At 43.6% G+C, this 15,804-nt stretch overlaps 1 protein-coding gene across 1 annotated transcript in view; it reads right to left on the bottom strand.

Annotated features, from left to right (window-relative positions):
• ccdc83 (coiled-coil domain containing 83) overlaps positions 1–15,804 on the bottom strand; it is a 183,209-nt gene that overhangs the window by 120,104 nt on the left and 47,301 nt on the right. Inside the window, exon 3 of the mRNA XM_070872795.1 lies at positions 5,482–5,566. Coding sequence (XP_070728896.1) covers positions 5,482–5,566 — 85 coding nt within the window. The remainder of the gene's footprint in view (positions 1–5,481; positions 5,567–15,804) is intronic.

Here is a 15,804-nt window from a genome sequence, read left to right as displayed (position 1 = left end):
TATGAGAGCCATGCTGCCATGAGGAACCTCATCGATCAGATCCATCGGGGTGCTCAAGCAACGGTTCCATTGCCTTCACCGCTCAGGAGGAGCCCTCCAGTACATGCCGGAGTGGATGTCCCATTTCGCGTTGGTCTGTTGCATCCTTCACAACTTGGTGAACATGTGGGCACAGCCCATGCCACCATGGGTTCAGTGACCACCTCAGGAGGAAGAGGAACAGGAGGAAGAGGCAGGCAACAGATCCCTGTTCCGGACGGACTGTCTGTCAGTGCCTCATCCTCTAAATGAAACCCCAGATCCCCGTTGCTCAACACTTCCCCACCCTACCATCCCATTATCACAGAACATCACAGCGTCTTCTTGGGCACAAAGCTGAAATGAGCGCCGTCATAAAACAAACATTCCAAACCTAATTTATAAATGAATCAGTCCAATACTACATAACAAAAAGTCAACTAATCACCTTTGTGAATTGCCTTGGCATCTGTCTTTTATTTTCCTTTGCCTATTCTAGTGCTCCTATGTATGGCTGGTGGAAGGCTGCCGACTTTCAGTGAGGTACACTGCAGATAGCCTTGCAGGGTGACCTCAGGCATCTCTGGGTCTAGAAGGACCAGCTGTAGATTGCACCACCTCGCTATGGGCGGCAGCAGTCTGGGCTGGCTGGCTGACAGGCAGAGAGAGGCTTCATAGTTGTGCAGTTAATAATGAAATTTTAGCAAGCCTTATGTAATTGTTGATGGTGGTGATTGTATCATTTTTATTCCCTGCTTTACTCATGCTGCAATTCTACTTAGTGGAAAGGACATGTTAATTTATACAGATAAAACTAGCAAGATATAAACAACTTTAATTTTGATGCTTCCCGCATGCCTTAGATATAATATGTGGCACTGCACTGAAGGTCAAAAGTTGGATTCTTGTGCTGAGTTAGATGATCTCAGTGGGAGATCTAACAGTGACAGTGGGATAAAATTTCCTAGGTTTCTAGTTTTGTTCACTTTGCGGTAACTCCAGATGGAAGTCTGCATGATAGGTTTATAACGGGGGAAAGTAAAAATGGGATGTCACCTGTACAATAAACCCAGTCAGGAGTAAGATAAGAGGAAAACTACTGACAAAAAATATATTTTCCCTTTTTATAAATTTTCACCCCCCCCCACCAAGAAAGCGAATTGTTTTAGTGTTAAGAACATAAGAATTTGGAGCAATAGGCCATTTGGCCCCTCGAGCCTGCTCCACCATTTAATAAGATCGTGGCTGATCTGATCTTGGGCTTAGCTCCACTTCGCTACCCACTCCACATAACCCTTCACTCCTTTATTGTTCAAAATTCTGTCTCTCTCCACCTTAAATATATTCAATGACCCAGCCTCCACAGCTCTCTGGGGCAGACAATTCCAAAGATTTACGACTCTCTGAGAGAAGAAATTCCTCCTCCTCTCAGTTCTAAATGGGCGACCCCTTATTCTTAAACTATGTCCCCTAGTTCTGGATTCCCCCACGAGTGAAAACATCCTCTGTGCATCGACCTTGTCGAGCCCCCTCAGTATCTTATATGTTTCAATAAGATCACCTCTCATTCTTCTAAACTCCAATGAGTATAGGCCCAACCTGCTCATCCTTTCTTCATAATTCAATCCCTTCATTTCCGGAATCAACCTCGTGAACCTTCTCTGAACTGCCTCCAATGCAAGTATATCCTTCTTTAAATAAAGAGACCAAAACTGTACATAGTGCTCTCAGTGTGGCCTCACCCATACCCTGTACAATTGTAGGAGGACTTCCCTGCTTTTATACTCCATCCCCCTTGCAATAAAGGCCAACATTCCATTTGCCTTCTTGATTACTTGCTGTACCTGCATTCTAAATTTTTGTGTTTCATGCACAAGGACCCCCAGGTCCCTCTGTATTGCAGCATTTTGTACTTTCTCTCCATTTAAATAATAAATTGCTTTTTTTATTTTTTCTGACAAAATGGATAATCTCACATTTTCCCACATTATACTCCATCTGCCAAATGATTGCCCACTCACTTAGCCTTTCTATATCCCTTTGCAGATATTTTGTGTCCTCTTCACAACTTGCTTTCCCATCCATCTTTATATCAACAGAAAACTTGGCTACATTACACTCGGACCATTCATCCAAGTCATTAATATAGATTGTAAATAGTTGAGGCCCCAGCACCAATCCCTGTGGCACCCCATTAGTTACCATTTGCCAACCAGAAAATGACCCATTTATCCCGCGCTCTGTTTTCTGTTCGTTAGCCAATCCACTATCCATGCTAATCTATTACTTCCAACCCAGTGAGCTCTTATCTTGTGCAGTGACCTTTTATATGGCACCTTATCGAATGCCTTCTGGAAATCCAAATACACCACATCCACTGGTTCCCCTTTATCCACCCTGCTCGTTACATCCTCAAAAAACTCCAGCAAATTTGTCAAACATGATTTCCCTTTCATAAAACCATGTTGACTTTGCTTGACTGTATTATACTTTTCCAAATGTTCTGCTACTGCTTCCTTAATACTGGATTCCAGCATTTTACCAACGACAGATGTTAGGCGAACTGGTCTATAGTTTCCTGTCTGCCTCCTGGTCTATAGTTTCCTATCTGCCTCCTACATTTACAGTTTTCCAATCCGCTGGGACCTCTCCAGAATCCAAGGAATTTTGGTAGATTATATAATCAATGCATCCACTATCTCTGTAGCCACTTCTTTTAAAACCGTAGGATGCAGGCCATCAGGTTCAAGGGACTTGTCCACCTTTAGTCCCATTATTTTACAGAGTACTTTTTCTTCAGTGATAGTGATTGTTTTAAGTTCCTCCCTCCCTATAGCCCCTTGATTATCTATTACTGGGATGTTTTTAGTATCTTCTACCGTGAAGGCCGATACAATATATTTGTTCAAAATGTTCTCCATTTCCTTGTTCCCCATTATTAGTTCCCCAATCTCATCTGCTAAGGGACCAACGTTTACTTTAGCTACTCTCTTCCTTTTTATATATCTGTAGAAGCTCTATCTATTTTTATATGTCTTGCTAGTTTACTCTCATAATCTATCTTCCCTCTCTATATTTTTTTAGTTGTTCTTTGCTAATTTTTAAAAATGTCCTAATCCTCTGGCCTCCCACTAATCTTAGCAATTTTGCATGCCATTTTAAAAAATTTGATACCATGCTTTACTTCACTTCCTTAACCATGGATGGGTCTCCCTTCTCTTAAAGTCTTTAATACTCACTGGAATATATTTTTGTTGAGAGTTATGAAATATCTCCTTAAATGTCTGCCACTGTTTATCAACCATCTTACACTTTAATCAATTTTCCCAGTCCACTTTAGCCAACTCTGCCTTCATACCTTTGTAATTGCCCATCATCATAGACGGTTCCTCGAACGAGGATGACTTGCTTCCACAAGAGTGCACAAGATGCTTCAATGAAGGACCCGATGTTCCAGTCCTGAACTCCAATTGAGGTGGTAGAAGATGCCTGTGCGTGGATTTTTTTAACTTGTGGTGACTGTTGCACATCAGCCACCACACAGCCTTTATCCAATAGCAAGGGTTGAACCAGGATGACTGGAGACCTGCACGATCCTAGTGCACACACATATCGCAGTGTGGGCAGGCCTGTGTTGCCACTGGGCCTTCGGCTTTTCTGGGCCCCATACCCTCATTCGCCGCACTTTAGCCCACCTCGTTCCAGAGCCTGGCGCTCCAGCTCTATTTATAGCTCTGACCTGCGGTGATGTTCTCACAGGTCAGGGCAGCCCATGATGTTCCAGAGCCTGGCGCTCCAGCTCTATTTATAGCCGACCTGCGGTGATGTTCTCACAGGTTGGGGCGGCCCATGATGTTCCAGAGCCTGACGCTCCACCTGTATTTATAGCTCCGACCTGCGGTGGTGTTCTCTCACAGGTCGGGGTGGCCCACGATGCTCCAGGGCCTGGCGCTCCAGCTCTATTTATAGCTCCGACCTGCAGTGGTCTTCTCACAGGTCGAGGCGGCCCATGATGTTCCAGAGCCTGGCGCTCCAGCTCTATTTATAGCCCTGACCTGCGGTGGTGTTCTCACAGGTCGGGGCGGCCCATGATGTTCCAGGGCCTGGCGCTCCAGCTGTATTTATAGCTCCGACCTGCGGTGGTCTTCTCACAGGTCGGGGCAGCCCATGATGTTCCAGAGCCCGGCGCTCCAGCTCTATTTATAGCTCCGACCTACGGTGGTCTTCTCACAGGTCGGGGCGGCCCATGATGTTCCAGAGCCCGGCGCTCCAGCTCTATTTATAGCTCCGACCTGCGTTGGTCTTCTCACAGGTCGTGGCGGCCCACGATGTCTTTATTTAAGATCAGGACACTGGTTTGACATCCAACTTTCTCACCCTCCAACTGAATTTGAAATTCAACCATGCTATGGTCATTCTTTCCAAGAGGAACCTTTACTATGAGATCATTTATTAATCCTGTCTCATTACACAGTACCAGATCCAAGATAGCCTGCTCCCTGGTTGGTTCCACAACGTACTGTTCAAGGAAATCATCTCGAATACACTCTTTAAACTCTTCCTCAAGGCTACCTTGGCCAATTTGATTTGTCCAATCAATATGAAGATTAAAATCGCCCATGATTATTGCCGTACCTTTCTTTCAAGCCTCCATTATTTCTTTTATACTTCATCCAACAGTGTAGCTAGGGGGCCTACAGAATGTGCCCACCAGTGACTTCTTCCCCTTATTATTTCTTATTTTCACCCAGACTGATTCTACATCTTGATCGTCTGAGCCAATATCATTTCTCACTACTGCACTGATCTCATTCTTTATGAACAAGTCTAGCCCACCTCCTTTTCCTTTCTGTCTATCCCTCCGAATTGTCAAATACCCCTGAATATTCAGTTCCCAGTCTTGGTCACCTTGCAACCTGTCTCAGTAATGGCGATCAGATCATATCCATTTATATCTATTTGTGCCGTCAACTCATCTATCTTGTAACGAATGCTGTGTGTATTCAGATAAAGAGCTTTTAATTTTTTTTTTACTATTAAAGGATTAAATGGTGGGTTTTGATCCATTTCATGACTCCACATACCACACTCACGTTATACAAGAGCTTGGATACCTGCAGGATCACAAATTACAACCTAATCCATTCCAAATAGTCATATGTCAACATAAACAACTGCCACATAGACCAAGTCTGTTGAGGGAGTGACCATTAAATCAAATTATGCAGAAGCCATTTTGTTATAATATTACCTGAGCAGTTTATATTAGCAATCTGAGCCCAAAGATCAAACTAAATTTTAATTTGCTCAATATTACTTGTTTCTTTGTGTTTTTCTATCATTTTTTGCTGGTGGTAATTGTTTTGGTGAATTATGTCTTTAATATGCAACAACGTTCACAAAAAGTTCTATTGTAAGAGCAATAAAAGAGCATTGGTTTTTATTCATGTGACAGTGCCTTACTCGTTCTCTGTATCGTGCGTTTATTTCTTCATGCACTTCTATTTCATGGGTGAATTTTTCAATAGCCTTCGCTTTTAGCTGAAATCTAAGAATATTAATGGTTAACAATCTAAACACAATTCATGAACTTATAATTGTTTTAATAAAAGTAATACAGATAGTTACAGCAACAGCCTCAAATGATGATGTCTGGAGAAAGAGCATCCATCTATCGAGGATTACATAGAATATACGGTACAGAAACAGGCTATTTGGCCCAAGCAGTCCATGCCGACGTTTATGCTCCACTCAAGTCTCCTCCAGTCTTTCCTCATCTAACTCTAGCAACATAACCCTCTATTCCCTTCGCTCTCATATGCTATTTGCTTCAACCACTTCCTGTGGTAGCGAGTTCCACATTCTCACCACTCTTTGGGTAAAGAAGTTTCTTCTGAATTCCTGATTGGATTTCTTGGTGACTATCTTATATTCATGGCTTCTAGTTATGCTCTTCCCCATAAGTGGAAACATTCACTCTATATCCACTATCAAAACGTTTGATAATTTTAAACACCTCTGTTGAGTCACCCTTGATCCTTCTTTTTTCAAGAGAAAGGAGACCCAGCCTGTTCATCCTTTCCTGATATTTATACCCACGCATTTCTGGTATAATTCTTCTAAATCTTTTCTGCAGCCGAGCCAGTGTCTCTATATTCTTTTTATAATATGGTGACCAGAACTGTATGCAGTACTCCAAGTGTGGTCTAACCAAGGTTCAATATAGGTTTAGCATAACTTCCCTACTTTTCAATTCCATACCTCTAGAAATAAACACTTGTGCTTGGCTAGCTTTATTTACGGCCTTCCTAACCTGTGACGTAACTTTTAGGTATTTGTGTATTTGTACTCCGAGATCCCTATGTTCCTCCATCCCACCTAGACTCACACCCTCGAAGTATTGTGACCTCCTTATTCTTCCTACCAAAATGTAATATCTCACATTTCTTGGTGTTGAAGTTAATTTGCCAATTATATGCCCATTCTGCAAGTTTATTAATGTCCTCCTGTAATTTGTTGCAGTCCTTCTCAGTATTGCCTATCGCCGCCCCCCCCCCCCGCCCCCCCAATATGGTGTCATCTGTAAATTTAGAAATTGTGTTTTTGGTTCCCATCCCTCTGCCATATTAGTTTAACTCCTCCCCAACAGCACTAGCAAACACTCCCACTAGGACATTGGTTCCGGTCCTGCCCAGGTGCAGACTGTTTGGTTTGTACTGATCCCACCTCCCCCAGAACCGGTTCCAATGCCCCAGGAATTTGAATCCCTCCCTGCTGCACCACTGCTCAAGCCACGTATTCATCTGCGCTATCCTGCGATTCCTACTCTGACTAGCACGTGGCACTGGCAGCAATCCCGAGATTACTACTTTTGAGGTCCTACTTTTTAATTTAGCTCCTAGCTCCTTAAATTTGTTTCGTAGGACCTCATCCCTTTTTTTTACCTATGTCGTTGGTACCAATGTGCACCACGACAACTGGCTGTTCTCCCTCCCTTTTTAGAATGTCCTGCACCCGCTCCGAGACATCCTTGACCCTTGCACCAGGGAGGCAACATACCATCCTGGAGTCTCGGTTGCGGCCGCAGAAATGCCTATCTATTCCCCTCACAATTGAATCCCCTATCACTATCGCACTCCCACTCTTTTTCCTGCCCTCCTGTGCAACAGAGCCAGCCACGGTGCCATGAACTTGGCTGCTGCTGCCCTCCCCTGATGAGTCATCCCCCTCAACAGTACTCAAAGCAGTGTATCTGTTTTGCAGGGGGATGACCACAGGGCACCCCTGCACTACCTTCCTTGCACTACTCTTCCTGCTTGTCTTCCATTCCCTCGCTGGCTGTGGACCCTTCTCCTGCGGTAAGACCAACTCGCTACACGTGCTACTCACGTCGTTCTCAGCATCATGGATGCTCCAGAGTGAATCCACCCTCAGCTCCAATTCCACAACGCGGTCCGTCAGGAGCAGGAGGCGGATACACTTCCCGCAGATGTAGTCGTCAGGGACACCGGAAGTGTCCCTGAGTTCCCACATGGTACAGAAGGAGCATATCACGTGACCGAGCTCCCCTGCCATGACTTAACCCTGAGATACACTTAAATTGACAACAACAATGTTAAAAGTTACTGACTGTTATAGAAGAGAAAAAAGAAAAACTACTCACCAATCCAGCCAATCACTTACCCCCTTGGCTGTGACGTCACCTTTCTGTTTCTTTCTACTTCTTTTTTGCCTTCTCCCTGCAGCTGCACCAGCACGCCTCTCGCCGACCCCGGACTCGCGCTGCTCCGAGCTCCCGCCTCCTCGACTGACTGCTCGAACTGCCTGACTCCCGCTGGCCTTTATAGGCCTCTCGCCGACCCCGAACTCGCACTGCTCCGAGCTCCCGCCTCCTCGACTGACTGCTCAAACTGCCTGACTCCCGCTGGCCTTTATAGGCCTCTCGCCGACCCCGGACTCGCGCTGCTCCGAGCTCCCGCCTCCTCGACTGACTGCTCGAACTGCCTGACTCCCGCTGGCCTTTATAGGCCTCTCGCCGACCCCGGACTCGCGCTGCTCCGAGCTCCCGCCTCCTCGACTGACTGCTCGAACTGCTCGACTCCCGCTGGCCTTTATAGTCCTCTCGCCGACCCCGGACTCGCGCTGCTCCGAGCTCCCACCTCCTCGACTGACTGCTCGAACTGCCTGACTCCCGCTGGCCTTTATAGGCCTCTCACCGACCCCGGACTCGTGCTGTTTTATGTTCCTTGATAATTTAATTTCATAGTTCCTCTTTGCCTTCCTAATGTTTTTTTTACTTCTCTCCTAATCTCATCGTATTCTTCCTCATCATGCACTCCCCTGCTGTCTGGTTACTTAATGTATGCCTCTTTCCTTACACTCAATTGTTCCCTTATGGCTTTATTCATCCATGGAGTCTCATTCGTGTTTAGTTTGTTCTTTTTAGCGGAATATATCGTTCCTGCACTCTATTGAACACCGTTTTAAATGTTTTCCATTGCTGTTTGTCAATATTGTTGCCCATTTTATTTTCCCAAGTTCTATTCTCAGCCCCTCAAAATCAGCTTTTCTCCAATTTATTAGCCTGGTTTTCATCATACTTATGTCCTTCTCAATCTTATAGTGTATTATATTATGGTCACTATTGCCTATATGTTCCCCTACCTTTACTTCTCTTATCTGCTCTGGTTCATTCCTCATTATTGATCCAGTAGTGAATCCATCCTTGTTGGGCTTTTAAATATTGAGTTAGAAAGCAATCTTGTACACAGTGTAGGAACTCCATTCCCTTATCCCCTTATCTACCTCTTCTGTCCAATATCGTAGTTGAAATTTCCCATGATTATTATTCTATGTTTTTTACTCATTTTCCTAATTCATCTGCATATTTCTTCCTCCACTTCCCTTCCACTATTGAGTGGTCTGTATACTACACCTATTAGTGTGATTGATCTTTATTTTTTTAAATCTCTATTCATATGGATTCTATTTTTGTCTTACTAGGGAGGTTGCAAAAGCTTTAAACTAGTAAGATGGGGGAGAGATCTGCAAGAAATGTAACCAGCCTAAATATAAACAAAACAGGAATTGAGAGCGTAGGAAAAAAGAAAGTAAGGGAAGACATTGATGGCAAGGGAATAAATAGAGTTATGGAACAAGAGTCTAAAAAGATGGTTAAACATAAAGTGAGAGGAAATCCTATTAAAAATGAGTTAAACTTTCTGTACAGCAATGCACACAGCATCCGTGACACAACAGGGGAGTTGGAGGCAATCATGCATTGCGAGGAACCAGACATTGTAGGGATTAATGAGATATGGCTACAGAAAAATAAGGACTGGGAATTAAACATTGCAGGATATAACATATTTAGAAAAGATAGAGAGGGAAAAAGGGGAGGTGGAACAGCTATACCTATTAGGGATAACACAATGGCAGTAGAAAAAAGATTTACAGGCACGAATTAGAAAATAATCCCATGTAAATGCCACTTGTGTTACCAATTCCTGACTCATTTTATACAATGAACAATATTATACCCAATTTATTCAGCAAATGAGAAAGATCTGATAATTCAGAAGTAATACTTACAAGTGCAAAGCAGAACAGCAAAAATTTACATTTATACAGTGCCTTTAACGTAGAAAAATGTCCTAAAGCACTTCACTGAAGTGTAATCAAACAAAAATTGACACCAAGCCAAAGAAGATATGAGGAGGGGTGAAGGTGATAGCTTTTAAGGATGGTCTTAAAAAAAAAAGAGAAAGATGGAAAGGCAGAGGTTTAGGGAGGGAAAGCTGAAGGCATGGCTGCCAATGGTGGGGCGAGGGGACGGCAGGATGCACATCAGGTCAGAGTTGGAGGAAAGCAGAGTTCTTGGAGCATTGCAGAGCGAGAAGATGTTACAGAGATAGTGAAGAGATTTGAACACGAGGATGAGAATTTTAAATTGAAGGCATTGGGGGGCCAATGTAGTTCAGTGAACGCAGGGGTGATGTGGGTTAGGATATGGAACCTGATGTGGGTTAGGATATGGGCAGCAGAGTGTTGGATGAGCTGAAGTTTGTGGATGGTTCATGATTGGGGGCCAGCCAAGAGAGCATTAGGATAGTGGCCTCCCGACCTGCGAGAGAACAGCTCCACAGGTCGGGCTATAAAAGAGCTGGAGCGGCATACTACTTCAACCTCCAGTGCGAGCTGTTCCAAGTGTGCGCCGATTTTGAGATGGGCAACTGGGTGAGGTCATCAAAACCGTGGTCGCCGTTTTGGAGCGTGGGCAGGACCCAGGTACAGAGGAGTGGGAAGGTCGGGGAAGATGAGCGGTGAGTGCTTGTGGCGAGATGTGATGAATGTTTGTGGCGAAGGAGCGGCTAAAGATCGTAGCGGAGGTGCGACAGATGAGGGTACGGAACCCAGAAGAGCCGAGGGCCCAGAGGCAGCACAGGCCAGCCCACACTGCGATATGTATGCGCGCTAGATCCGTGCGGCAGCGCAGGTCTCCAGTCGTCTTGGTTAATCCTTGCCCCTGGAGCAAGACCTAGTTCTCCCAACCCCGTGTGGTGGCTGGTGTGCAAGGTGCTGGTCACTGCACGTTAAAAAAATTCACGCACAGGCATCTTACACCTCCTCAATTGGAGTTCAGGACTGGAATATTGGGTCCTTCATCGAAACACCTGTGAACTCGTGGAAGCAAGTCATCCTCGTTCGAGGGACTGCCTATGATGATGATGATGAGAATAGCAGAGTCTGGAGGTTCATCAGCAGATGGGCTGACACAGGTGTGGAGGTGGGCGATGTTAGAGGTGGAGAGGTTATGGGGTCAGAAGCTCAGCTCAGGGTGAAATGGGACACTGAGGTTGCAAACAGTTGGCTTCAACTTGAGGCAGTGGCCAGGGTGGGGGAATGGAATCGGTTGTAGAATTTGTGCCAGAGGCCAAAGATGATAGCTTTGGTCTTCACAATCTTTAACAAAAATGACATTAGTGCAAATACTTTTGTGAAGAAATATATATGTAGCTTTATTCATTGCTTTATATTAAGAGATAATTATAAGCCTAGAACGTACTATTCAATGTCCAATTATATAACTCGAGTTGTTCCTTGTCTTGCTCTAGAATACTGCATTTGAAAATCCCCAAAGTGAGGATTCAGTATGAAATTCAATGGGGGCTACTCTATCCCAAATGCTGCTAATTTCACCAGTGATTAAGGAGGCTAATATAGTTATTTAATCACTAAACAGCCACAAGCTATATATTGGGGTAGAAATTCCGATGACCCGGGCCTGTACGAAGTTTCTACGGACCTGGGAAGACATCAGAAAAGCCGGTTTTCAGCAAGCAATGCGCATGCACTGAAAACCGGCTTTTCTGATCTGTCAAGCTGGAGCTGAAAAAGCAGACGCATAGCCTACTTTTACAGGCGCAAGTGTTGTTACAGCTATATTAGGTATTGGTGAGGCCACACCTGGAATACTGCGTGCAGTTTTGTTTTTCATATTTATGAAAGGATATACTTGCTTTGGAGGCAGTTCAGAGAAGGTTCACTAGGTTGATTCCAGGGATGAGGGCGTTGACTTATGAGGAAAGGTTGGGTAGGTTGGGCCTCTACTCATTGGAATTCAGAAGAATGAGAGGTGATCTTATCGAAACGTATAAGATTATGAGGGGGCTTGCCAAGATGGATGCAGAGAGGATGTTTCCACTGATAAGGGAGACTGGAACTAGAGGGTATGATCTTAAAATAAGGGCCGCCCATTTAAAACAGAGATGAGGAGAAATTTCTTCACTCAGAGTTGTAAATCTGTGGAATTCGCTGCCTCAGAGCTGTGGAAGCTGGGACATTGAATAAATTTAAGACAGAAATAGACAGTTTCTTAAACGATAAGGGGATAAGGGGTTATGGGAAGCGGGCAGGGAAGTGGAGCTGAGTCCATGATCAGATCAGCCATGATCTTATTGAATGGCAGAGCAGGCTCGAGAGGCCGCATGGCCTACTCCTGTTCCTATTTCTTATGTTCTTATAAAAACACACATAAACATAACAAAATAAAATAAAACAAACACAATGTATTGTTAAAAACTCTGCCCACTAAGGCAAGTTTATTTTTAACCTGAATTACAAAACGTAAAAAAAAATAGGAAATATATTGTTTTTTCTAAGGCATTTATTAACTTTAATTGCAATTAATTTTAATTATGTGAGGTCTGTTTTTTATTTTTTATTAGTGTGTGTTTGTTTTTTTTCGCCATTAATAGCACTGAGAACTCGTAGATACGCGAGTCTCAGTGTTACTAATGGGAACCTGTGAACTATCTACCTGATTGGCTGAGCAGTCACGCAAGACTGCATCTTCTGCGTGGGGACCCTCCAGACGGGAGTGTGCTTCGCAGCGTGGGAAGAGAAGGCCTTCCCACCAGAATCCAGGGCGCCTCCTAGACCACCAGATAGTTTGTAAAATACTCCGGTCGGAAGGCAATTGCCCGCGGGAAGCCTCCGACCGGAATTTTCGGGCCATTACCTCCGCAATGTGATTCAATATGTTAGATTTACTGTGGCATTGGGGAGGAAGAAGCAGTTCCAACTGGGACATTGGCACACATGCAAGAGGTATTATTCATGATACTTTGTAAGATAACATTTGGTTTGACTTTTTTCATGTGATGAATGACCATTACCACAACCAAGTGCTAAAGTGCTAATATGTACTCGAATTTCCACTCATAAGCTATGATTGGGTGGAAATCAGCATACTAAGCTTAAATAAAGGAGACCACAAAAGTGTGAGAGCAGAGTTGGCTAAAGTGGACTGGGAAAATAGATTAAAGTGTAGGATGGTTGATGAACAGTCGCGTACATTTAAGGAGATATTTCACAACTCTCAAAATATATTCCAGTGAGGAGGAAAGGGTGTAAAAGAAAAGGCAGTCATCCGTGGCTAACTAAAGAAATAAAGGACGGTATACAATTAAAAACAAGGGCATACAAAATGGTCAAAACTAGTGGGAGGACAGAAGATTGGGAAGCTTTTAAAAGCCAACAAAGAATGACTAAAAAAATTATTAAGAAAGGGAAGATAGACTATGAAAGTAAACTAGCACAAAATATAAAAACAGATAGCAAGAGTTTTCGATAGATATATAAAAATGAAAAGAGTGGCTAAAATAAATGTTGGTCCCTTAGAGGACGAGACCGGGGAATTAGTAATGGGGAACATGGAAATGGCAGAAACTTTGAACAAATATTTTGTATCAGTCTTTACGGTAGAGAACACTAAAAATATCCCAACAGTGGAGAGTCAAGGGACTATGTGGGGGGAGGAACTTAACACAATCACAATCACTAAGGAGGTGGTACTCAGTAAGATAATGGGACTAAAGGCAGATAAATCCCCTGGACCTGATGGCTTGCATCCTCGGGTCTTAAGAGAAGTAGCAACAGGGATTGTGGATGCATTGGTTGTAATTTACCAAAACTCCCTTGATTCTGGGGAGTTCCCAGCAGATTGGAAAACTGCAAATGTAACACCCCTAGTTAAAAAGGGAGGTAGACAAAAAGCAGGAAACTATAGACTAGTTAGCCTAACATCTGTGGTTAGGAAGATGTTGGAGTCCATTATTAAAGACGCAGTAGCAATATATTTGGAAAAACATAATTCAATCAGCATGGATTTATGAAGGGGAAGTCATGTTTCAAAAATTTGCTGGAATTCTTTGAGGATGTAACGAACAGGGTGGATAAAGGGGAACCAGTGGATGTGGTGTATTTGGACTTCCAGAAGGCATTTGACAAGATGCCACATAAATGTTTACTGCACAAGATAAAAGTTCACAGGGTTGGGGGTAATATATTAGCATGGATAGAGGATTGGCTAACCATCAGAAAACAGAGAGTCGGGATAAATGGTTAATTCTCGGGTTGGCAATCGGTAACTCGTGTGGTGCCGCAGGGATCAGTGCTGGGACCCCAACTATTTACAATCTATATTAATGACTTGGAAGAAGGGACCGAGGGTAACGTAGCCAAGTTTGCAGATGATACAAAGATGGGAGGAAAAGCAATGTGTGAGGAGGACACAAAAAATCTGCAAAAGGACATAGACAGGCTAAGTGAGTGTGCAAAAATTTGGCAGATGGAGTATAATGTTGGAAAGTGTGAGGTTATACACTTTGGCAGAAAAAAAAAATCTAAGAGCAAGTTATTATTTAAATGGAGAAAAATTGCAAAGTGCTGCAGTACAGCGGGACCTGAGGGTCCTGGTGCTTGAAACACAAAAGATTATTATGCAGGTACAGCAAGTAATCAGGAAGGCCAATGGAATCTTGGCCTTTATTGCAAAGGAGATGGAGTATAAAAGCAGGGAAGTCTTGCTACAGGGTAATACAGGGTATTGGTGAGGCCACACCTGGAATACTGCGTACAGCTTTGGTTTCCATATTTAAGAATGGAAATACTTGCTTTGTAGGCAGTCAGAGAATGTTCACTAGGTTGATTCCGGAGATGAGGGGGTTGACTTATGTCGATAGGTTGAGGAGGTTGGGCCTCTACTCATTGGAATTCAGAAGAATGAGAGGTGGTCTTATCGAAACATATAAGATTATGAGGGGGCTTGACAAGATGGATGCAGAGAGTATGTTTCCACTGATGGGGGAGACTAGAACTAGGGGGCATAATCTTAGAATAAGGTGCCGCCCATTTAAAACTGAGATGAGGAGTAATTTCTTCTCTCAGAGGGTTGTAAATCTGTGGAATTCACTGCCTCAGAGAACTGTGGAGGCTGGGACATTGAATAAATTTAAGACAGAGATAGACAGTTTCTTAACCAATAAGGGAATAAGGGATTATGGGTAGCGGGCAGGGAAGTAGACCTGAGTCCATGATTGGATCAGCAGGCTCGAGGGGTCGTATGGCCTACTCCTGCTCCTATTTCTTATGTTCTTATGAAATCTAGTCCGTATTTCCACATCCTTATAGCCGATATTCCTATTGCAAACCCAACAAAACATCATTCCTTATTCAGTCTTATCTTTTTCTCCACAGCTGTCATAAATAACCATTTTGCTTTAACTGACAATACAGGTTCAATCAAATACTTCTTTATACCATTATTCATTCATATTAGAATCTCAAAATATGAATACTTTAGGACTGGGTGGTATTTGAAATAGTTAAACATTGCAATTTTACACTGATTAAACAAGGATTTATGGCCCCTATTTTCGCCACGATTGTGCGCCGATTTTTGGCGTCCAAAAATATTTTGGCATCAAATCCTCAGTTTCCAATATCCACCAACATTTGTACGCCGGCGCGAACCATGTGCGCCAGTTTTAAAAATGTTGCCACAGACACGAGTGAAAACAGGCTCTGGCGCCTTTTTTCTGCAATTAGGCAATTTTAACCTTCCACGACTTTTATCAACACGGTGCACACTACCAAAACTGTAAAGTCCTGTCCCTGCAGTATAGACTCACACGAGGCACATGCTGAAGTCAAGGTCACTCAGGACCTGCACCTTTATTAGACAGCTCTCAAATGCCACACTTGCCTGAGACCTGTCTTTATATACCTGTCTGGGACAGTATTCCAGTGTCTCCTGCAAGTGCTCACCTGGTGGTAAGGTAAGCTTGTGGTTACAGGTCATCTCTAGTTACAGTCATGTATAGCATGGTAAGATACAGTTATGTACAGTAGTATGAGATACATGACATCACCCTCCCCCAAGGTCTAATTGTCTTTATAGGTTCAGTCTCTCAGGTGGTCTACGCTCTCGCGTGGAGCGTCTTA

Source organism: Pristiophorus japonicus, unplaced genomic scaffold (genome assembly GCF_044704955.1).
Source record: "Pristiophorus japonicus isolate sPriJap1 unplaced genomic scaffold, sPriJap1.hap1 HAP1_SCAFFOLD_368, whole genome shotgun sequence".
NCBI classification, from domain to species: Eukaryota; Metazoa; Chordata; class Chondrichthyes; family Pristiophoridae; genus Pristiophorus; species Pristiophorus japonicus.
Note: the sequence above shows the minus strand (reverse complement) of the source record. Positions and strands in the feature narration are given on the sequence as shown.